Consider the following 23247-nt stretch of genomic DNA (forward strand, 5'->3'; position numbering starts at 1 on the left):
TGTGTGGCTACGCTGTTCAGACCGCTCCGCTGCCTGCTTGTCTTCAGTCACACAACACGCGCGTTCTCGCTCCACCTCACGTTCACACTCCACACTGCAGTAGAGTTAGTTTAGCTCTGAGAATATCTAGTGAATGTACAGTGGACGTTTGTGAAGAAATAACTGCTGCAGCTCCTCCAGACCAACAGAGGTTTTCCGTGTGTTGTGAAGTGACGGGGCTCCACAGCGAGTAACGATAACGTCTCCGACCAAAACTCAGGTGTCTCCCTCCGGCCGCGGTCGGGAGGCTGAGGCAGGAAAAGCCAACACTAGAATCAGCATTGATTCATGGAGAGACCTCCGTCTGGTCAGCTAACATTACTGCCAAGCAGCTGAAATATAGAGTGATATTGTGGTTTTAGCTGACGTGTGTCGCCTCACTGTTTTGAGCGATGCTCGTTCATGTCTATTTAGAGCGAGCAAGCACGAGCCCGACGCTGTCTTTCGTTGACTTAACGGCCTAAGGTGTTGCTGTTAACAAGCAATTCTGAAAGTTACAAATAGTCCCTTTAAGTGAAGGATCATCAAATACTTATTTCACCACTGCTGTTTTCTCAATCTGCATTATGAGTTATGGTTTCTTTAAAATTTGCTGTTTTGTCAGCAGGAAGATGTTTGTCTGAGGGCTCAGCTGGGACACCAAGAAGGACCTGAAAGATTACTTTTCCAAGTATGGCGAGGTTGTAGACTGCACTTTAAAGCTGGACCCCATGACTGTATGTTCAAGGGGCTTTGGCTTTGTGCTCTTCAAAGAACCTGACAGTGTTGACAAGGTATTGTCCTGCTCCTATAAGCAGTGTTTACATTATATATATATATAATCTGCAAATCAGAGTTAATGCCACATGCATAGTGCTCACTAATAATGTAAAATGAAGCTGTAAAACAGGGAACTAATCTTGTATTTTTGCTGTATTTTAAGAAGTCTTATATTGCCTAGCTCTATTTCTGAAAGTTACAAACAGTCCCTTTAATGGCAGCAGCTATTTCAGATTAATTTGGTTAAAACCAAAATGGTGGTCAGGACATTTAGAGCAGTGTGACCAGGTGGAGAGTCACAGGAGCTCTCCACATCTTGATAATCCTCCTGGTCGATGTAATCTTCCTCAGAATCGTCCTCAGAGTCTGAAAAGCCACTTCCTGCAAACCTATCGCTGGAATCAGAGCAGAAAGTCTTCATGCTCACTTTGATATACTCGCATATGTTCCTCTCCGTGCCGTCGCACACGCATGTGTCCAGCTGCTGCGCTTTGGGTATGGAGCGCATGTCTGCTATCACCCTCCGGCATCCGTCCGAGCACCTCTCTCCTCCGAACAGCCTCCTGCAGTGGTATAAATAATCCCTCATGGCAGAGCTGCAGGGCTGGTCCGCCTCGCACTGCAGCCGGGCCTCTGTGCAGCCCATGGTGGAGCTGGTGGTGCTGGTTCTGGTTCTGGTGCGAGGCATGCACGGCTCGATGGCCTGCTTGGTGCTCCTGCACACCGGGTCCTGGTTGCAGTCGCAGTCCTCCAGAGCAGGTCCACTCTGGGTGAGGTTGAGCTGAATGAGAGAGGAGATGCAGTGGCTGGGACACTTCTTACGCTCCCCATTGATGACGGACGCACACGCGTAAATGTACTGATCGTACGCGTAATGGCACTGCGGCTCTCCGTGGCACTTCAGGATGGCTTTCCAGCACACCAGCCTGTGGTTTTTTGGAGATGCGACACATAAACCGATGATTATGATCAATACACTGAATATCAGATATGTGCGCTCCATCAATATGGCACGACTTGCCATTTCCAGGAAGAATGAATCTTTAAAAAGTTAGACTTCTGTAGTTCCATCACGGTGCGTAAAAACAAGCTGACTCCTGGATGGTTTCATATCATGGCACTTAGTTGTGGAGGACTTTGGAAGTCAACGAGGCGCCACAAAGAAGAAGCTCATCCAACACGATCATGGTGAAGAGCTGAAAAGCTGCAGAGTTGAGGAAAAAGTTTCCACGAGAAAAAAAGTTCTGATAAACTTATTTCCCAAACTTTTTCCCAAAGTTTCGCGGTGTTGTATCCTCGTTCCTGATCCGCCTCCTTCAGCCCGCATCCAGTCATCCAGTCATCCAGTGGAGCTGCAGCAGCTCTGTGATGAAGACTCTGCTGCTGATGGGCTGATTAGGTTACTGCAGCGACGCCCTCTGATTGGTCCAATAAGCTGTTGTGATTATGTCGTCACACAAGGGCAGTGACGCAAGCTACTGTTTTGTACTTTGTGCAATTTAACTTTTTATTATGAAAACAATTTATAATTTAATTATTATTATTAAGAAACGTATTTACTCATTTATATTTTATGATATCAAAAATTGCATTTAGTACTATTTTTATATCTATGAGTTTATAACTGTTCACAGAGGTGGAAGAATACTCAGATATTTTACTCAAGCAGGCTAAAAGTAGCAGTGCAGAAGTACTACTCAGGTAAAAGTCATGCAAAATGTTCACGCGGGCAGTGACGCAAGCTACTGTTTTTAAGTAAAAAGAAACTTTCTGCAATTTAACTTTTTATTATAAAAAGGACTTAATTAATAATTTCAAGATTATTAAGAAATTTATTAACCTATTTATGTTTTATGAGATTACACATAACATTTAGTGCTATTATATTTTTATATCTGTGCATTTATAAATATTCAGATTTGTAAGAAGTACTCAGATCTTTTACTTAAGCAGGGTAAAAGTAGTAGCAATACCACAGTGTAGAAATATTCCACAGGTAAAAGTCATCCATCCAAAAGAAGTACATTACAGAAGTATAAGTATGCAAATATACTTAAAGTACCAAAAGTAAAAGTAGACGTTATGCAGAATGGCTGTATATTATATCATTGGACTATATTTATTCATGTTCAGGCCTACATCACTTAAATGTAGCAGCTAGTAGGTTGAGGCTAATTTTAATTACTTTACCCCTCTCAAAAGATTCTAATCTTAATCTATATTTTGTATTATAATTATGCAAAGTAACTGCGAACTCAAGTTATCAAATAAATGTAGGGGAGTAAAAAGTGCAATGCTTCTGAACTGCAGTGGAGTAGAAGAATAAAGAAAGGAGAAGTAAACACCCAAAAGATGTAGCCTACTTATACTAGGGCTGTCAATCGATTCAAATATTTAATTGCAATTAATCACACAATTTTTATCTGTTCAAAATGTAGCTTAAAAGGAAGATTTGTCAAGTATTTAATACTCCTATCAACATGGGAGTGGGAAAATATGTTTGCTTTATGCAAATGTATGTATATATTTATTATTTGAAATCAATTAACAACACAAAACAATGACAAATATTGTCCAGAAACCCTCACAGGTACTGCATTTAGCATAAAAAATATGCTCAAATCATAACATGGAAAATTCAGCTCAACTCGTGGGTACCCATAGAACCTATTGTCATTCACATATCTTGAGATCAGAGGTCAAGAGACCCCTTTGAAAATGGTCATGCCAGTTTTTCCTTGCCAAAATGTAGCGTAAGTTTATTATTTAACATCCTTCGCAACAAGCTAGTATGACATTGTTGGTACCAATGGATTCATTAGGTTTTATAATTTCATTATGATAACAGTATCTTCACTCTAGCTTTAAAACTGAGCCAGCTACAACCTCTGAATGATTGATTTCGTTAATGTTTTAAAGAAATTAATGCTGTTAAAATGAATTTGCGTTAGCACATTATTAACTTTGACAGCCCTAACTTACACAGTACTTCTTAAAATGTACTTTGTTACTTTCCACCGCTGTTTTTTTCACCGTGGTAAAAGCAGATCCACTCTTGAATAATTACTTGTCCCCGCACTGAAACCCGTCGTATGTAATGAGGCACAGCTTGAGGAAAACACTGGGGCTGTGTTGCCTCCCAGCAGAGACAGACGACAGCTGTTATAACACATGCGGAGCTCCTGTCTTACACTTTCCACCATGAAACATAACAAGCCTTGATTGCAAAGCTGTGACACCACATAGCCGGGAACACTTGCACACACCAATAAAGACATGACAGCTTCGAGGTTTAGAACTTTCCAGATATGGAGCTGGGGAAGTACCAGAGGCCTTCACTTGAGAAAAGTAACACGTTTTTTTATTGCCCATTCTGTGCAAATGTAAGCTGTGAAATCCTAATGACTCTACCTTTTGGTAAAGGGTATTTCCTATTTCCTAACAATAACACAACAAATAGAGTGTGAAGAAGAAGAATAACAACTTCAGCCGTGTAAACAAACACCACCTTGGAATGAAAGCAGAGTGGATGTGTCGGGGCAGCGAGGCCACCAGAACAAAGTGTAGGAAAGAAAACCACTCTGTTCTTCTGACCCCGTCACATCACCACACTATGACCACAAAGATCTGGCAGCTCTCAGGGGACCCTCAGACCCCCCGATTCCAATTAGAGAGATTAGAGAGGAGTCAAGACAAGTGCAGAAGAGTTTCTGAGCCAAACAACCCCAAACAGCCCCCCCTCCACCTCCTCCAGCTGGCATACCAGAGCAACAGGACGACTGCGGACTCAATTTAGAGCAACATCAAAGTGGAGGTTAGAGAAAGCCCAAATGGTGAACTGCTCAAGGGTCTGCATTAACTACAAAGAGCCTGACATCAGCCCAGACGGGCTAAAGACGGCTAACAGAGATACATATGGGTGATGACGATGTGACATGTTTTTTACTTTTGTGCACAGTTGGGGTACCTCTGACTTTTGCCCTTTGTAGAGCCACACACTCCGAAGGCCTTTACAAAGCTTCTTTTCAACAACAAACTAAAGAACACACCCCGACCACAGTTGCTTTTCACTTTTAAGAAGGAGTTCATAATGCATAGCAGAACCAAAATCCCATCAGTGTTGGACGGCGGCCAGGCGAGAACAACGGCCAGATTGAGTGGAGCCAGTGGCTCTGTACTCGGTATGATGGAGCCGGCAGCTGCTCTCCCCCCAAACTGTACCTCTTAAATTACTCCAATACATCATCCAGATACTTTTATACTTTTACACCAAACTTCTCAGATTGTTCTGAGGGAAATATGAGCCCGGTGTCCTCTTGCAGTCTTGCCCTCCGTTTATTTCAAGTATACCTCCGGATACGCATCCCTTATAGGCCTACATGCGGTCGTTCATGGCGACTTGCATATAATAGTGTTTCCAGAATTGGAATGCGGTTCCCAAGAGTAGATTTGTAAATACTCATGCAGAGACAGACATGCTCTTCAGTTTGTCTCCACTGCTGTCAGAAGTCATTACACACAAGCTGCTATGCCAGAACAATTCACTGAACTCTGTATTCAAGTGCTTCCAAGCCCAGAGAGAGAGGAGAGAGAGAGACAGGGGAGAGAGACGAGAGAGGAGAGAGAGGAGGGAGGAAAAGGAGTCAATATTAAAAAGCTGCCAAGTGTTTTTCTGCCTGCATTTCTTTTTTATTTTTCTGTGGCTCATGGAGACTTCTCAGATTTCCGTCTTAGACATGCTGATATTTTGTCTCCATTCTTTTCTCATGAAAGAGGGGAATTTATATGCGTTTGGTGAAAACAAGAAATTTCACTTGCATGCATTGACATGACATGAATATGCAGTGAGTGTCTTCTTGAATCAAGTCAACAACACAGCGCTGCTTTAATTCTGTTTTCTGGTATGCGTCTGAAAGATTAGACGGGAGGGATCGAATCACCTGGATCAAAGTGATTTTAGTCACAAACTGCGGCATAATATTGGTCTGTCTGTCAACACGACTGAATGGATTGCAAAGTTTACTAGTATACAGACATCCATGATCCCCACAGGATGAATCCTAATGGTTTTGATGATGCTGTGAAGTTTTCTCTAGCACAAAGGGCAAAGCTGCAAAAGTATTAAAATTTGGTACAGATATCCATGGTACCCAGAGGATGAACTATTGACTGTATATAAAGATGGACAACATGACAACTCCCCAAAAGTGAAGCCAAAACATCTTGATTGCCCCCTGGTGGCTGGCTGCAGTATAGGTCATAAATCCCGCCCCCTTCCATGTTAGCAAACTAAAAAGCCAAAATACACATCAAATAAATTTTTACCAAAGATGGTTTCTGTCACTTTAGGTAGTTCTTATCATGCTGATATGTTCAAGTGTTCATTTTTCTGATAAATTTGGTTAATTTGGTTATTCGATGCTATAAAAAGGGGGTGAGACGTCATGATTGATAGCTGTGATTCTCTCTCGCTATCTAACTGCGGTCGTGCTCGGCTCACAATTGGTTCGGGCGGGTGTGTGGGTGGGACCTCGATGCCGCAGATCCATCGAACGATCACAACTGCGCAGACTCCAAATGAAGTCAAAAGCGCAAGATGGCAGCTCCTGTATCTGAGATATTTTGGCTTCACTTCTGTACAGTGGGAGGAAGTGGGGAAATGTCGTCCATCTATATATATATACAGTCTATGGGATGAACCCTACTGCCTCTGTCTCGCATCTATTCTATGGATTGCCATGAAATTTTGCATTAGCATTAACCAACATCATTTTCTCTTCCTATGGTCTTTCCAGACTCCAGCACTCCCCATACTGTTATCACACTAGAGATGTTTCAGGATGGTACCACATGTACCGAGAGTGCATCTCTGTGGGGGAAGCCACGCACCACGGCAGGAAAAACATTTGACTTTGAACTCACAGAAGAGATCAGAGCCACGAGTTCAAACACGGGTCACTCTGACAGTAAAGTAGCCAAGAAGAAAAAAGTTATAATCACTGAAGCCAAATGTTTGTTATGTGGTAAGACGCACGGATGAGCAGACAGACAATTGTTTTGATGGTTTCCCATCAGCAAGGCTTTCAGATTCCTTTGGCTTGTTTCACAGAACAGATTAACGCCACGACAGGCAGTAAAGCTGGTTACAGAAAAGCTTCATGTTCTGGTTGTTATTGCTCCACTTAAGGATTTTGCAGGAGAGCAGATGGGGCTGTTAAATAGATTGGAACAGAGAGTTAAAGTCCAGACACACAGAGGTATAGATGCTGGTTCTGCCATCACAAAGGATGGTAACTGATAGTGCGGTAAAATCTGCATTATAAGGAACAATGGGAACTCTCCAGGGTTGCTCAGCCCTGCAGTAGAGAGATACTTAGTGACAGTGGTCAGCTATAGTGATGAGATAACAGAGCCACTTCTCTTCAAAGAGAGGGAGATAACACATTTCCCCAGAGGTAATGAGGGCATCTGTATGTAAAAAGCTTTTACAGAAGGAAAAGAGAGTTTGTTTGAAAGGTGACCTCTCCTCCCCAAACTCTGATCAAGTTTCTCTTCAAGAGGAAATAGCTCCTCAGAGACAGAGATGACACCACGACCTCGAAACAGAGAAGTCATTGTTCACTAGAGATCAGAGGCCTTAACAAGAACCCTGACAGGAAGAAAGTGACTACGCAGCATCCACATTAAGAGAGCTGAGGAGATAAAATTAAGTGTGTGATGAATGGCTGACTCTTGGTCACGGAAAAAGAGTTTTAGTACTGTAAAGTCTAAACTCAAGAGGGTCCTTCCTGTGAATACGTTTTAATCAGCGCTACATTATGTTGATGAGCATGAATAGAGTTCTTTGCTGTGGCCCAATTAATCTCTATGTGACAGTGTAATGACTAGGCTACTTGTGTCAACCACAATGTTAAAGTCATTTTTTTTTTTTAATTCAATTTCACATTTATTTACTTATTTATCCATTTATTTATTTATTATTATTAATATTTTTAATTTTTTATAATTAATTATTATAATTATTATTTTTTAAGTTTAAGTTTTAAGTTTAAGTGTTGGGGATTGACGAGAAGATCGATGACACTCTCCTTTCTGTTAAATATTAGTCTACAGGTAGCAGCCGGTTAGCTTAGCTTAGCACAAAGACTGGTAACGGGGGGAAACAGCTAGCCTGGCTCTGTCAAATGGTACAAAATAGTACCCCACAGGTACCCAGAGGTACACATAACACCAGCCCTTCTAAGGTTCACTAACACCTAATATCTCACCTGCTTAAAGCTACAATTGGTAACTTTAATGAAAACATATTTTTTTCATATTTACTTTGTGACCCGGCCGCCATGTTGAAAACAGTCGAGTCAAAACCAAGCACCACCCACCGGCCGGAGCAAACTTTCCAGCCCGTTCGCACGAAAAGGCGTATAAATGCCACTATAATGCGCAAAACGATTAACGTGCAGAAAGTACGCCTTTCTTTATTTCCGCTTGTCTATTGTACGCCATGTATCATATTACTGCAATGTAAACACATCGTATACGTATAAATGCTACGGTAAAAGTTAGTGACATATTATAAAAACACTGGAATTTTTAACCAGAAGACCCGCGTTGGAGACCGCTGTTGACCGTTGTTTTGTTTTGTAAGTGAAGTTAGTGACGTTTGCCTTTTGTTGACGTTTGTAACGTGTTTTCCGTAGCTGTTTCCATACATGTTTTACTTAGTTTACTTACTTATTTTAAGCCCAATCATGACGTTTTCCCTTACCCTAACTAAGTGATTTTCTTGCCTAAACCTAACTGTGGACATTTGTGTGGCGTAATCATGACACGAGCAATGTCCGTGTAATGTCGTGGTATTTATACGCCTTCCTGTGAGACCGGTTTGAACTTTCTCATTTCACAGCTAAACTGTACACTAAAATATGTTTCTGAAAACATTTGAGGTGAGAAATAAGCATTACAGTAACAGAATGATGACTCATATTTGATCAGCGCTGTTTAGTTTGACCAGAGTTCACGAGTTTCGCGAGTAGTGATTGTCAGCTGCGTTAGAGACTCTGATTGGTTGTTTTCCTTCGGGCACGGTATTTGCAAATACCATTTAGGAGGACACAGAGGAACCACAGATTATCTGTCTCATATACCGTCAGGATATAGCAGTAGTTTGATCAAATATGACAAAAAGTTATTTTTATTATAGTTACCGACTGTAGCTTTATTATGTTCAAAAACCAGAGCGCGGTTTATGTGCTCATCTATTTCTTGGCTCTGAGCTGTTGCCAGGAAACCGGCAGACACTCCAGGAAATTACTGGCGGCGGCCAAGAAATAGAAATAGTGAGCTTTAGTTGTACTTATAGGTGGATATTTGTTTCCTTCAGACAGGCTGGCACTCCCCCCATGTTTCCAGTCTGTTTCCACCAGACAAAATGAAATATAGTGATATCAATCTAACTCTCACTCGATTTCCCAAAATGTTGTACTATTCCTTTAAGCCCTCAAGTAAGACAACATAGAAAGAGGTTATGTTTTCTTAAAAGATATGAGATTCTAGAAGGGGTCATTGTGGGATTATTACTCTGCATGCATATACGCACACACACACACACACACACACAGTACAGTCCTACGATGGAGCTGGAGAAGCAGGATATACAAGATTTCCAGTCTCTCATTTCCATGCTGCATTCTGTAACTCAGTCCGCCTGGCATCCTGCCAGCGTGGGGCACATTTTGAGCTCAGTCTTTGAGGCGTAGCTGCCGTTTCGGGAGACAGAAAATGAGATGTGACCCAGGTCTTTCCCTGACGTTTTGTCTGAGTAATCACAATGTTTGAGCCGAACTGAAGACGCTGCTTGAACAGCACGGCCCATTGGGGCTAGATTATCTCTCTCTGCCTGCCTCAGGAGTATTCTTAGAACTGCAGCCTCTAGACACAGGAAGCGTGTGGGCTGATTTATGACATTTTGGTGAACAATTGCTGATTCAGTTGACAAAGGCGTATATCATTCCAGCTCGCTGTAAAAGCAGCCTGAGATACACAATAACTGTATTACATGGGAACAGTGACAACATACCCAAGAGCTTCCTTTGATACCATATATTTTCGATGGCGAGGCCTACAGTTTGGTGGTTGGATTCCTTCCATTTATATTGCAGTTATTGTTCCTAAACTTGAAAACACACATATCCTACAAGTGGAAGAGACATGACTCTGAGGGTTTATGAAGAGTCTGGCAGTCAGAGCGCAGATGAGGCTGTCTTCAGTGACAGTAACCACATGCTTTTAATCCAAACAAACCAGCCTTTGTAAGGGCGCAGCACCAGCGGTGGTCTAGTTCCAACTGTCCCCATCCATGACACCATAGAATAAATCAAGATAATCTGAGTGGACTTTTTCCCACTTCCATAGACAAATACCACAAAATATCATGGTTATTACTGTATTTGATGCACCACAAATGAAACAAGAAAGAAGATCACGAGATCTTGATATCAAAAGTGAAGCTGAGAGAAGTTACAGGGCCGGCTCGGTGCACTGCGATCATTAATGTTGCCTAGTAACATAACTTTGGACAAAACATCTCCGTCCTCTAAACTGTAGTAATGGTTTCCCCCGTCCAACTTGGCTTCAGTGGAATCAGTTTTGGTTCCAAGTGTCAAGTGAGAAAAAAGCTTTGACTGGGTTGACTCACTCAGATGTCCGTTTGAATTTGAGATATTGGATGTGGAAATATGAAGTCTTGTGATGTGGATCTACCAAGGAAACTTGGACTGTTACCTCCAAAATAAGAGCATTTGGTGGGGCAGAGGTTGGGGTGGGCAGGATTGTGGATGCATGAAGTATCAGGTACAAATATGGGTCCTTTCTGGATGAGGGTTGAGGCAGTATTTGGATTAGCAGTTAGCTCCAGTCAGGGTGGTCTGGGATACAGAGTTTATGTTTAATTTAAACATAGGCTCTCTGAGTCTGCCTACTGTCACTGTGCTGAGACAAGCCATGCTGATGGGTTAAACAAGAGGTGGGATGGTCGGTCTGGTGAGTGAAGTTATAAAACCTTTTTATGGTACACAACCTGGCAGACAGAATCTTGTTTATAGTGGAAGTCTCTGGCTGAATAGATATATAGAGAGATTCATCTTTTGCTTATGAGCTACTGTTGCAGCTGGGGACCTTCGTCGCATGTCATTCTCCGTCTGCACTCATTGCCTGTCAACTCTCTACTGTCTGCTAAAGGGATAAAAAGCGACCTCGAAATAGTAAAACTAGACAAAGAGTCTACACTCATGCTAGCAGCAGTGTTGCCAGATCAGATTGCCAGTTTCCAACCCAAACACAACTTAAAATCCACCCAATTCAATAAAAAGCAGCCCAAATCATAACCTTCCCAGAAACCCGTGTAAAACCATAAAACCATTACATGCGCAATAGAAAACACATCATAAGCAGAGAAAGCTTCATTTCTGCATCAAATAACCGAAGATAAAATCTTAGATAGGCTATCACAACCCATAAAGAGTGCAGTCAGACAACCAAATCAGCCAATTAGACTGTTGTCAGGCTATTAAATAGGCATTATCAGTCACTATAAGCCCCATAGATGTGGGTCAATAGTGGCCTACTACACCCACTAGTAGGTTTTATCATCTATTCACATGGTAGATCATCGAAAGAAGGTATAAAAGAACACGACAGCGACCTCTAGCGACCGTAGTAGTCCCATGTGAAACCAACAATGTGTAGTTGTCTTTGTGTTCGTAGTTATTCTAACCCAAAACATGATGTTTTTCCCTAAACTTAACTAAGTGTTTTGTTTTTTTGCCTAAACCTAAAGAAGTTGTAGTTTTGTTGCCTAAATCTAAAGAAGCCTTTTTGTTTGTGTTCAAAACGTAACGTTTCATTCAGTTTTACAACAAGTTAGAACGTGTCGAATGCGTTTAAGTTTCACTTTTAATCTTCAGGTTCCCAGCTTTCAGATGATGTACACCACTTCTATGTGACATCTACTGTTGACCTGCTATCTCCCCCAAGAGGCCCCCTGTACCTCCCTAAAAAAGACAAAAACGGGTCTATTGTGAGTCTCAGGGGGTTCATTAATAACATTTGTCCTTTACTTCTTTAATTTCTGCATAAACATAAATGGGAGGATCGATTGTCTTCCTTCCCATCCAGCACCAGCTAAACTAAGATGTGCTGCAGAGAGGAGTGGGGAGGTTGTTGGGTAAGCTGTCAGCTGTACAGACACACCACAGACACACCGCTATAACACTCCTCATCAGAGTGTAAAGTAAACAAAGCCTGTCTGGACACGGGCTGGATATCATACAGACAAGGAAGGGCAACAACAGAGAACAACAGGTACTGACCTGTCATGGCTAGACGGACAGAAAAGGACAAAACAGTGTTGCAAAGATCTGACATTTTGTTTTATTATTCATTTAAATTAATAATAAATCAGTTGGCTGAAGTAGAGAACAGGATTTCTCTGCTTTTGTCTGAGAAAAATTAATAATCATACGGGGATGTAACAAGTTGCTCCTTTGGGGGAAAAGGAAATGCCCTTTACAGAAAATCCTTAAAGTTTACCACCTATATTGAATACTAATTTCAATAGTATAACTATTATTCAATCTAAGATATGTAATCTCATCTTGTCCTTTATACATGAGCACACACACACACACACACACACACACCACACACACAGTAGCGAGGGTAAAATAAACATGCTGGGTTTTGCTTTTCCTGCAAAATCTAAATATTGACTCAGTAACCTATAATCATACACAGTCTGAACAAAATGGAAATAAACAAGTGTGCCTGTAATGTGTGAGTGTTTGTGCATCTTGTGGGCTCGGAGGCCCCTGAATGCTGACACTGACAAACACACATAAAGAAAAGAGGAAGTGGTTCAGTTTTTAGTGAATACCAGACAATATGGATCCCATCCAACACGCTGGAGCTACATCAATTATTTTATATCCTCTGTATATACAAAGAGGCTCTTTCGAAAGCACTGAGCCTTCCGTCTCTGATCAAACATCTGCTATCAATTCACATAATTGAACTTTGGTATGACTCACACGCAGTATTCAACAGGCTTTAGATGCCAAGATGTAAGTACAAAAAAAAAGGCATTAAAAAAATTCCATTAGGCTCTCAGAGGAGGTTTTCACTTCAGTGCCAAGTTTCCAAGTGACATCAGATCTGCACAACTGTGTTATTATTGTTATTAAAAGCTCATTAAGTTTCATATCAGACTCTCAATCTTGTTGGATCTTTTTGTGTTTGTGTCAGTGAGTCTTTATGGCTCATTAGTGAAGTGGCAAAGCTGAAACATTTCTGGCTCTTCTATAAGGCCTGTCAGGGAGTGCTGCTGATGCAAGAAATCATCACACGCTAACAAGGGAACACAGAGTCGGAGAAAAATCCAAAATAGAAATGGACTTGACCAAAAAGGTTAAAAAACCCATTGGTTTGTGGACTGTCATTTTGAAGCCACGAGTTCGGCATTTTGGCCGGCACCCTCTTGTTTTTTTGCAGCCAGAAGTGACACGAGAGGGTCGAGATAAGTACAGTCAAACACTGAATAAGATTTTTTCCCAGACCAGACAATGGCGTGGTAGCAACCTGTCAATCACAAGATAGCCACGCCCTAAAGCATCCCCTGCTTTATGGTCTATTTGACTCTAAATGGGACCATAATTTACTAAATGAACATCATGCTGTATTGAAGAAGACTTGAAACTAGCGATTGAGACCATAAACTCATGTTTACAATGTTTACTGAGGTAATAAATCAAGTGAGAAGTAGGCTCATTTTCTCATAGACTATACAATCAGACTTCTTTTGGCAACCAGAGGAGTCGCCCCCTGCTGGCTGTTAGAAAGAAGGCACTTCAGCATTGGCTTCACTTCTCAGACTTCTTCCCACTGCCTCTAACTTGTGTCCTCTCAGGGTAAAGAAACAGTTCAACATATTGGGAAATACATTTAATCGCTTTCCAAGACTAGAAGATCCATACCACTCAGTGGTGTAAGTGCTGGGTATACAATACAGAGTATACCTACTTATTTTTCAGTTAGCATTGCATAAGCCCACTTTTAAATCCCCTCTTATGTGCATCATTCAGTGGTGTCCTGCAATAGCCAAACCATGGGAGACAGTCCAGCACGAGTAGCTGATCCAATCGCATGTATTTACATGCAAAAACACCCAATAAAGAGATTATCTTCACATACACAGTGGCTGAAATGTCTCCAATTGGTTGGTCATCTATATAACTATACACTTTCCTTCAGATCCTCCCTCTCCTACTTGCCGTGTTGGTTTACCTCGAATAATGCAAGAAAATATGGCCTTTGGAATAATGAAATTAATACTAAGATAATAACTCAGAGTTACAAACGACCTTGCGATGCTACATCGAGGTAACATTGGCACGCAAGAGTCTTACAAAAAAATTAATTGGGTCATAAATTACAAGTACACCCAATTCTCCAGGCACCACTACACCACTGATATCACTCTGTTATCTGTATATTAAATATGAAGCTGTTGAAAGGTAACAAAATGCACCCATCAGCTGCTCTGCGGCCAATGGATCAGACTGTGTAATGTAGTCGGCAGCTTCCAGGTGTGAATAACATCCTGTTATACCTCAGCTCAGAGTGTTCTATTATATATACATTTATATATAGGCTTGTTGCTTCCACAAGCAATTTGAGCAGATGGCCAATGAAATTACACAGGATTTTTCAGCCTTTGAAAGAGGCTGAAATTGTATGTGGCAGATGACAAAAAAAATAACAAAATGGCCAATTTGGACGGGAATAAAAACTATAAACAAACTTCTACTGCATCCGATGTTTTTTTTTCAACGTATACAGGACTTTTTGCAACTCAATGAAGAACATGAGCATCTTTTCATTTGCATTTATTTAAAAAATACAGGGTAAGTCTCTACAAATAACACTTACAGCAACAAGATGGAATTAGCATAAAGTGTGAGGCAGACTTAGTAGTGAGGTTCTTGGTTCCTTCATCAGTGCAGTTGAGTAGAAAGCACTTAGCAATGAATGTTACCCCCAAACAGCTTGCTAATTGTTGGGTATTATATATGCTGTGTAAGGTTGAGACATAACAGAGTTTAATACCTCATTTCTTATGCTTCTTACAGATGGCAAGATACTCCTGCACGTCATCAGGGGATCCCAGGACCACGGGAACTCGCTCGTGGATGTTGGTGGGCTGGATGTCCAGAACGTTCATGGATCCTGTGGTGGCCATGCCTCCTGCCTGCTCTATGATGTAGGCCATGGGGTTGCATTCGTACAAAAGCCTCAGCTGAGCGGCAAGAAGCAGAAACAGCAGTGAGAATACACAAGATAAATCACTTATTCCATAATGAAACACTTTCTTTTTGTCCATTCTTGTATAAGCTCCAGTTCTCACCTTGCCCTTAGGACTCTTGACATTAGCAGGATATAAAAAGATCCCTCCGTACACCAAAGTACGATGAACATCAGCCACCATTGAACCAACATAGCGACTGCCATACGGAGCAGAACCATCCTAGAGACACAAATTGATGTCACTTTCATATTCAGAATCCAAAATATTTTGTATTAATTTACACAGTATGATTAATAATGATCACGTTTAGAAGTAACAGTGACCATTACCTCTGGGTATTTCTTCTTTTTTAGGTACTCTGTCACATCTGGATAAAAATGCTGTGCATATCCTTCATTCAAACTGTAGATTTTTCCCCTCTTCTTGATCCTCACATCTCGATCCACCAAGATGAACTCACCAATTGCCTGAAAGAGAAATATAAGGAGATAATGAGACTTATATCAGAATGAAGACAGATATAAAAACAACAATATGTGTGTATATATAATCAGGTTTTGATGCCATCTATGACAGTAAAGTGTTGGTCTTACGGGGTCGAGCATGAAGCAGTTGACTCCTTGACCGGTGGAGAGGACCATCGCGGTGGCGCTGCCGTATAAAGCATAACCAGCTGCCACCAGGTTTCTTCCCGGCTGCAGGGCATCCTTCTCACATGGCTCATCGTCTGTGGTCTGTGGAACAATGCGAGAAAAAATGTCACAAAAACAGGGAGCAGCATTTTGGAAACCAATATGAATGTTTGCACGGCCAGTTAACAAGGACACATGGCAGGAGGATACAGTACTGGGGGACATCATAAACATATGACATTTTTTATGGATTAAGGGCCTGGGTACCCTTTTTTATATTAAAAAAATAAAAATGCAATATCTCATCTCACCTGTCCCTCTCAGCCTTCCCCTACGGTTTTTATAATTACTATAATTTGATAGTAATTGTTTTCACTTTTAACTCGGGTCTTGAAATATTGTGTCTATGATTTTATTTATCCAATTTTAATGCTTTTAATCACGTTTTTTTTTGGTGTGTTAATTGTTTTAACGCTGTATTAGGGTTGTTTTACCCTTTATGTGAAGCACCTTGAGATTTTGCTATATTTTAAAGTGTGCTATATGAACTAAATTTATTATTATTATTATTATTATTACTATTACTATTATCCACAGAAGTTTGTGAACATGTTAACTTTATGTCAGCGCATTGCTTTATTTTATCCAGTTCTTTAAAATATACTTAATGAAAATAAAAGTCCCTGAGGTGGAGGACCCTACCGGTAGTGGAAATAGTATTTACTTAAGTAGAAGTAGCCCCGCCACATGTATATGCTTGCATGATTTGCATGTAAAATCTTAAAATAGCAAGGTAATTAGTAACTAAAGCTGTCGGATAAAAGTAGTGGGGCAAAAAGTACAATATTTCCCACTGAGATGTAGTGGATTAGAAGTATAAAGTAGCATTAAATGGAAATACTATAATAATAAATAAGTATATGTACTGTTAAGTGCAAGACCTGAGTAAATGTACTTAGTTACATTCCACCACTGGACCCTACTTTTCTTTTTTAAAAGTGCTCATTTGCAAAACTCTGGAGAGGGTTTTCAGAAAAATATATAAATTCAGGGAACATCCATATAAAATGTACCTGAATGCTATACGAAACAAGTGGCTGATAAGAACGTCAGTGTTTTGACTCAGCACGCAGGTATCATCGTCGCTAACCTTTTTGTAGATGGCGAAGATTGTTCCAATCGAGACGAGACAGTCAATGTTTGAGGAGCCGTCCAGCGGGTCAAAGCACACGATGTATTTTCCCTGTCAGATGAGAACAAATAATGTTATCAATGTCACAATAACGCCAGAAAAAAAAATGTGGAAATGTAAAGAAAAAGGACACATATATATTTGACATGCATGTATATATAAAGATGTAAGTACCCGCTTGTCTGGTTCCACAATGATGGCATGCTCGTCTTCCTCAGACACCAGCACACACGAGGTGAAGGAGGACTTGATCATGTTGATGACCAGGTCGTTGGACAGGATGTCCAGTTTCTTCACCTGGTCCCCCGTCACGTTGGTGCTTCCAGCAATGCCATATCTTCCAAGAGAGGACAGAGGAGCAGACTAAAATAAAAGCTATACTGATGACATTTTAAAACACAATGAAGGTTATAATTAACAATCCCTGTTAAAACTATGTTTCAGAATGTGTTTGTTATTATTGTTGTTAAAATGAGTGAGAAAGGTCTGAAAAGCCCTTTATCTTCTTGACCTCTGCCCTGTAGGAATGTACACAACATGGGCAGAGTTTACCTTTGGCCGGGGTCGAAGTTAAAACTGCTTAATGATTCTTATGTCATACTAGAGGTGCAACTAATGATTATTCTCATTTTCTATTTATCTATTGATTAATTTCTCAATTAATTGATTAGTTGTTTGGTCTATAAAATGTCAAAAAATGGTGAAAAATGTTGATCGGTGTTTCCCAAAGCGCAAGACGACGTCCTCAAATGTCTTGTTTTGTCCACAACTCATAATCAGTTATCTGTCGTAAAGGAGTAAAGAAACTAGAAAATATTCACATTTAGGAAGCTGTAATAGTTAATAACTAATCGATTAATCGTTGCTGCTCTGTTATACTACATGTAACAACACTAAACCCAGATATTAGTTCCTATTTCAAACACATTTAAGACTGAAAAACTAATGCACTGGAATAGAAACGCGCTAACCTAACAGTCATCTTAATGTAAAAGCAAATGAAAGTCATCGAATAATAATAATTTGATAGATGTATAAATGTCTAATAGGGCTCATTAATCTGTCCAACCTCATATTCACCTCCATATTCAGACACATGCATGTTTCCTTCTATTAAAAAAAGTAGTACTACTCACAGGTTAGCGATCCCAGCCTTCCTGACAGCAGTTGAAATGGCTTTGACGGCGGTGCAGATGGAGTTGAGCAAGTTGGTCAGCTCACCTGTTCCCTGGGCCTTCCTGCCCTCCTCCAGGACAAACCTGGTGAGGGTCAGCACGTTGGTATCGAAGACTCCTTTGTCAGACATGTTGCTGTCAGGTGTGGGACCGGGACTGTCTCAAGTGAAACAGGTGAGCGTAGACCCAAAGTTAAAAAAAAGTGGACTCTAGAACCGAGATAGGGGGAAGAGACGGGGGGTGTGCAACTCGTCCAACCAATCAACAGTGTCCTTCCTCACAGTTAGGGGGTTGATCACTTCTTTAACTGTTGGTTTAAAAGAGCAAAGTTCAAAGATAGGGATTTGTTTTAAGGGAACAATGGTTTTGCCTGATTCAATCCTCTGCTCACTTTGATCAGATTATTTCATTCTGTTCAAAGTTCTGCTAAATAGAAGTTGTTGGCGACACTTTGAATGAACAAAATCACTTTATAAAGTCAAAGCACAACTCATTGTGTTCATGGTGCAGAAGTGCAGAATTATTCCAAAAGCTTTTAACAGAAAACTCTATTTATACAGTCAGCGCTACATAAATCCCCCAGACAACTCCTATTTCATTACAGTACATCAACAAATGCTCTGTGCTTATTCTTTTCGAACTTTCATTTGTTTAGTTTTACAAGTGCAGAGCAATTTATGACATTTATTTAGCTCATACTTTACAACAAAATCACTACCACTAACACATTTTCCTTGCAATAACCCAGTTTTAGAAAAATTGTTGGACAGCTTGTACTAGATATGACCAACTCAGCACTTCTCTGTACACACTATTATAACTGCTTAAACATTAGTTCCCTGCGTGATCCTGAAGAGGTGTAAAGTTCAAATCATGGGACTCATTGTCCTTGTCGACTCTACCTGATTTTATATAACACATTTAGTATAACATGTGCTAGCGGTGGTGCATGTTGTGTCTGTGTCAGTGTGTCTCTGCGTGCATGTAATTAGTTTATGTCTGTCTCTGTCAGTGACACAAACATGAAAAGGACTTATCAAGGTCCATGGAGTTACTTGACTCACAACAGAAGCTTACATGAAATGTGCCAGAGAGCGGTTTCAAAACGGAGAGCTTAAGGTGAACTTTGACCTTAACAAGAAACCAGACGTGATAGTAGCCACCACCATGACGTAATGTATGACGCTTAATCACACACCATTCTCAGGTTAATGATAACAAAGTAGGTGCAAACGCGGACCAGCATGTGAGAGCTACAAAAAGTACACAACCAATACGCATACACATCCAAAATAGTTCAAATAAAAACAGATATTTTTTGTCTGTAAACAACATAAGTCACAATAAAATGTAAAAAAAAAAACTGGTTATTCCAATCAAACTTCACAAGAACAAATTTGGTATTGCTGGTCACTTTACCTTATTTACCTTTATACAGTATACTTTACATACTTATATTACATTAAATATATTTACTACTTCTCTATACATACTTCATTCCTGTCTACACCTCTGTATATATAGTTTTAGTACTTCTCGTTAATACATACGTCTTACTTTAACTTCACTATTTTATGCCTTAGATCATCATTTAGCTTTTACTTTTACTTGTGTTATTTCTCCTTTTATATATACATAATTTATGAGAATTGTTGAAGGAACCTGAGACCAAAGATTTTCATTGCCAATGACTTTGGCTTTGCTGGATTTGACAAATGACAAATAAAGAAGCTTGAAGCTATAATGTGGAGTGTAATTCTCCACTGTGTCCACATGATGTCACTCTGCAGCTTACAAGCTGTTGAATATCAATGAAGTATAGACAAAGATTAAATTTTAAAAAGAGTAGCAGCCCATTTCCTGCTGGGAACTTCGCTGTGCCTTGAATACATTTCAGTTTTTCATTTCTCTGCAAATAAAACCAGTCACTTTCTTCTTCCCTTAAACTTTCAGCACCACTAAAACAGCTCTGGTAAGAATACAGCACCATCCTGCAGGATGGGAGATTGACCAACTTATTTTTGCCATTTGTTATCATAATTACTTAAAGGAATAATATAGTTAAATCCATGCAAAATATTCAAACAAATAATACTGTGTAGTTTAATTAGGCTTTAGAAAAAGAGTCTCCCAATTATGCCACTAAAGGGAAAAAATAATTTAGATAACAATATTGGAAAAATTACTATAAAAGGACAATATAATGATGTTTGATTAGCTTTTTTACAGCAAATATAGCCAACACTATGAGTTAAAATCATATATTCTAAAAATATATAGCCTGATTGTTGACTTAGACTAGTATTGGTCAAAACATGCCATTTAACCAGCCCTTCTCTTCCTGCAAAAGTTGTCAGAAAGATGCCTCAGAGACAATAATCAAGTAGATGTTATGCTGTGTAATAGATTCAGTAGAAGAAAAGGCATCATTAATATTTTACAGGGGACTCTTCATCACCTGACTGACTCCCAGGAGCAGCTGGCTGCTGGGTCTGTTGACAGATCTCTGCGCATGCGCAGTAGCTGTCCCACTGCTGCAGAGTGGAGACTTATTTTGTTTCAGACAAATATGAAACAAAAGAGGAGGAAAGATAATCTGGCTTTTGCATTAAAGTCTAAAACAAATGTTATTCGACATTTCATAAGGGATACTTTGTGACATTATTTTTAACTTCTACATCACATCACCACAACTTGTTGTTGTTATCTTCTGCAGCACAGGTGAGTGCATCCCATCACATCACACTGCTAGATAGCTCAGGTAACGTGCACTGACTTGGAGCTCAATTTTAACAGAAAGAATGACACATTCACTATAAGTAAGTCAAGTAAGAGTTTTGCACCAGCTTCATATCATAGTTTAAGTTTACCTTCTCTCATCTTGACCACAGGGCGTCAGGTTTGAGCAGCATCCAGCCTTTCTAACTAACTCAGTGTTTTGGGTGGTCGAGGGTCCATTTGTGTCCTTTTTTTAAGAGACATTTTGCAATGATATCATCTTTAACTACAGAATAACTGTTTTACAGGAGCACATACCTGTTGCAGGTTCTGTGAGTGTCACAAGTTGAGGAACTCCTTGGTGAAATGCATCTCCCAAGATAAATTAGGACTTCCTAAAAAACACCTGTAAAATAGAGAAAGGGGGGAAAAACTTTTGGAATCTTCCATAAAACACCTGAAAACAACCTTCCTAGACCAAACCAATCTGACTTGTGACCCATTAAGATCTTTTACTGGAAGTTGTTTATGTTTAAAACTATTTTAAAAACTATTTTTTTATAAAATGGCTTTTAATTCGATTTTCTGCTTTTTGTTTTATGCTTTTATTCATTGATTTATTCTTAAGCGCTTTATTTATTGTCTTCCATCTAATAATTTGTAATTGCACTGCTGTTTTATGTATGTGAAGCACTTTGTAAACTTATTTTTGAAAAGTGCTTTAAAGATAAAGTTCATTATTATTATTATTATTATTATTATTATTATTATTATGTACACCAATTACTGTATTTTTCTCTCTCTTATTTTAATTTTTTTTATATATATAAAAAAAATAATAATTAAAAGTTTAAATTATCTAGTAGGCCTAATTCACAAGAAAAAAAAAGCAAAGATTTTTTTCAGAGGAAAGTCTGAAAAAAATGTACCTGTTTGCTGAAACCTCTTGTAGACTCTTTGACTTTAAGATAAAATCAGAATCAGAAATACTTTATTGATCTCAAGGGGGGAAATTGGGACGTTACAGTTGCTCTTATATAAAAGCATGAAGAAATGTAAGAAAATAGAAATAAAGGAGTATGTAACATGTAAATAATGTACATAATTCTACAATATATAACACATTATATGTAGAGAATATAAATAATGAAAAAAAATAAGAATAATAAATTAGAAATATAAGAAATGTGTACAAATATACATACAGTATATAACCACAACATACCAAGATGCTTGAAACCTCACACACAAAAAGGTCTCCATAAGTTTAACTGCAAAAACCACAGTGACCTTGAATTTCACAAATAGTGATGGTCACTTATGCAACCCATTTTGGTGGGAAAAAAAACAAATAACAGTGAGATATAAAACAAATATGCCTGAGAAAGATACATCCCAGTACCCCCGTAGGCGTCAGACTGTATGGTCAGACTGTGTGTCCGTTAGTGAATGAGTGATTGAATGAGGATGTGGATAAATTGAAAAAGGCATAAAGCATACATACATTTACTTCTTTCTTTCCTTATCTCTCTAACTCATTCATGCTTGTTCCTGATTCTCTTTTTTAAGCCTTTCTTCTGTCTCTTTAACTGCAGACTTGCCTCTGCGTCCCTACAATCACTCACTAACATTCATCTGAGAGCAGCAGAAATAGTACTTTCGGTCACTGTGGCTGACTTTATTGCCTGAGGCTCGATGTTATGTGTTCACTCGGGCTTCAGATGGAAATGTCAATCTGAAGGCAGCCTGATTTTGATGTGGAGTGAGATTTTTTTATATATACATTCACCAAATATCTACTGACACACGTTAAATGTTGCGTATGTTGGTGATCCAAGTTCAATTTAGTACAGTGAAGGAGACTGGTGGTAACGTCTGGGTGTAACAACTGGAAGGAAACCCATATTGATGTTGACAGCAGTGTATGTTTACATGATTCTGCAATTAATAATAATATTTTTTATTTATAAATCACCTTTTAAACATGAGCACAAAGTGCTTTCTAGATTAAAAGATTTACAGAATAAAAATTAAAAATCAGAAACCCATGTAAGCCCTTCTTAAAAAAAACAAGTACAAGTGCAGAATAAAAGAAATGGTTCATATAGGTAAGTAAGATATGGATAAGAGAATTAAGCTCATATAAAGCAGGTGCAATTTAAATACAGGAAATAACCTCATACGTAGAAAGAAAATAAGATGCAAATATCAGAAGTGATCTCATATAAAGCAGATAAAGTGCCAATAAAAGAACAAATTAAAAACAGATAAAAGTGCAAAATATATAGAAGTGCATATAGAAATGCTAAAACAAGCACAATTTAAATATGTTATGACAATATAGTTAAAATAAAGCACAATAAAACATCGTTAAGT

At 39.4% G+C, this 23247-nt stretch overlaps 2 protein-coding genes and 1 long non-coding RNA gene across 5 annotated transcripts; 1 reads left to right on the forward strand and 2 right to left on the reverse strand.

The window, feature by feature from the left end:
- Window positions 1-453: 453 nt before the first annotated feature.
- On the reverse strand, window positions 454-2171 carry LOC119477766 (growth arrest-specific protein 1-like). Its single transcript, XM_037751879.1, has one exon. It carries the CDS (start codon window positions 1820-1822, stop codon window positions 1028-1030), a length of 795 nt encoding a protein of 264 aa, XP_037607807.1. The 5' UTR covers window positions 1823-2171; the 3' UTR covers window positions 454-1027.
- Window positions 2172-14718: 12547 nt separating this feature from the next.
- On the reverse strand, window positions 14719-21263 carry fbp1b (fructose-1,6-bisphosphatase 1b). Of its 3 annotated transcripts, none has more exons than XM_037753570.1 (8): window positions 18115-18442; window positions 17153-17315; window positions 16937-17029; window positions 15748-15888; window positions 15484-15621; window positions 15254-15373; window positions 14932-15145; window positions 14719-14861 (listed from the first exon to the last, which is right to left on the reverse strand). In XM_037753570.1, the coding sequence occupies exons 1-7, from the start codon at window positions 18282-18284 to the stop codon at window positions 14957-14959; spliced, it is 1014 nt and encodes a 337-aa protein (XP_037609498.1). In that variant the 5' UTR covers window positions 18285-18442; the 3' UTR covers window positions 14719-14861; window positions 14932-14956. The 3 variants fall into 3 exon arrangements, with proteins under 3 accessions (XP_037609498.1, XP_037609501.1, XP_037609500.1); XM_037753573.1 differs by adding an exon at window positions 21190-21263 and having other exon boundaries at window positions 14720-15145; window positions 18115-18309; XM_037753572.1 differs by adding an exon at window positions 21190-21248 and having other exon boundaries at window positions 14720-15145; window positions 18115-18313.
- Window positions 18328-21338, forward strand: LOC119478677. The gene is made up of 3 exons (XR_005204483.1): window positions 18328-18466; window positions 19377-19379; window positions 21199-21338. It is a non-coding gene; the product is annotated as an uncharacterized LOC119478677 (long non-coding RNA).
- The last annotated feature ends 1909 nt before the right edge of the window (window positions 21339-23247 follow it).

Source organism: Sebastes umbrosus, chromosome 19 (genome assembly GCF_015220745.1).
Source record: "Sebastes umbrosus isolate fSebUmb1 chromosome 19, fSebUmb1.pri, whole genome shotgun sequence".
Taxonomy (NCBI): domain Eukaryota; kingdom Metazoa; phylum Chordata; class Actinopteri; order Perciformes; family Sebastidae; genus Sebastes; species Sebastes umbrosus.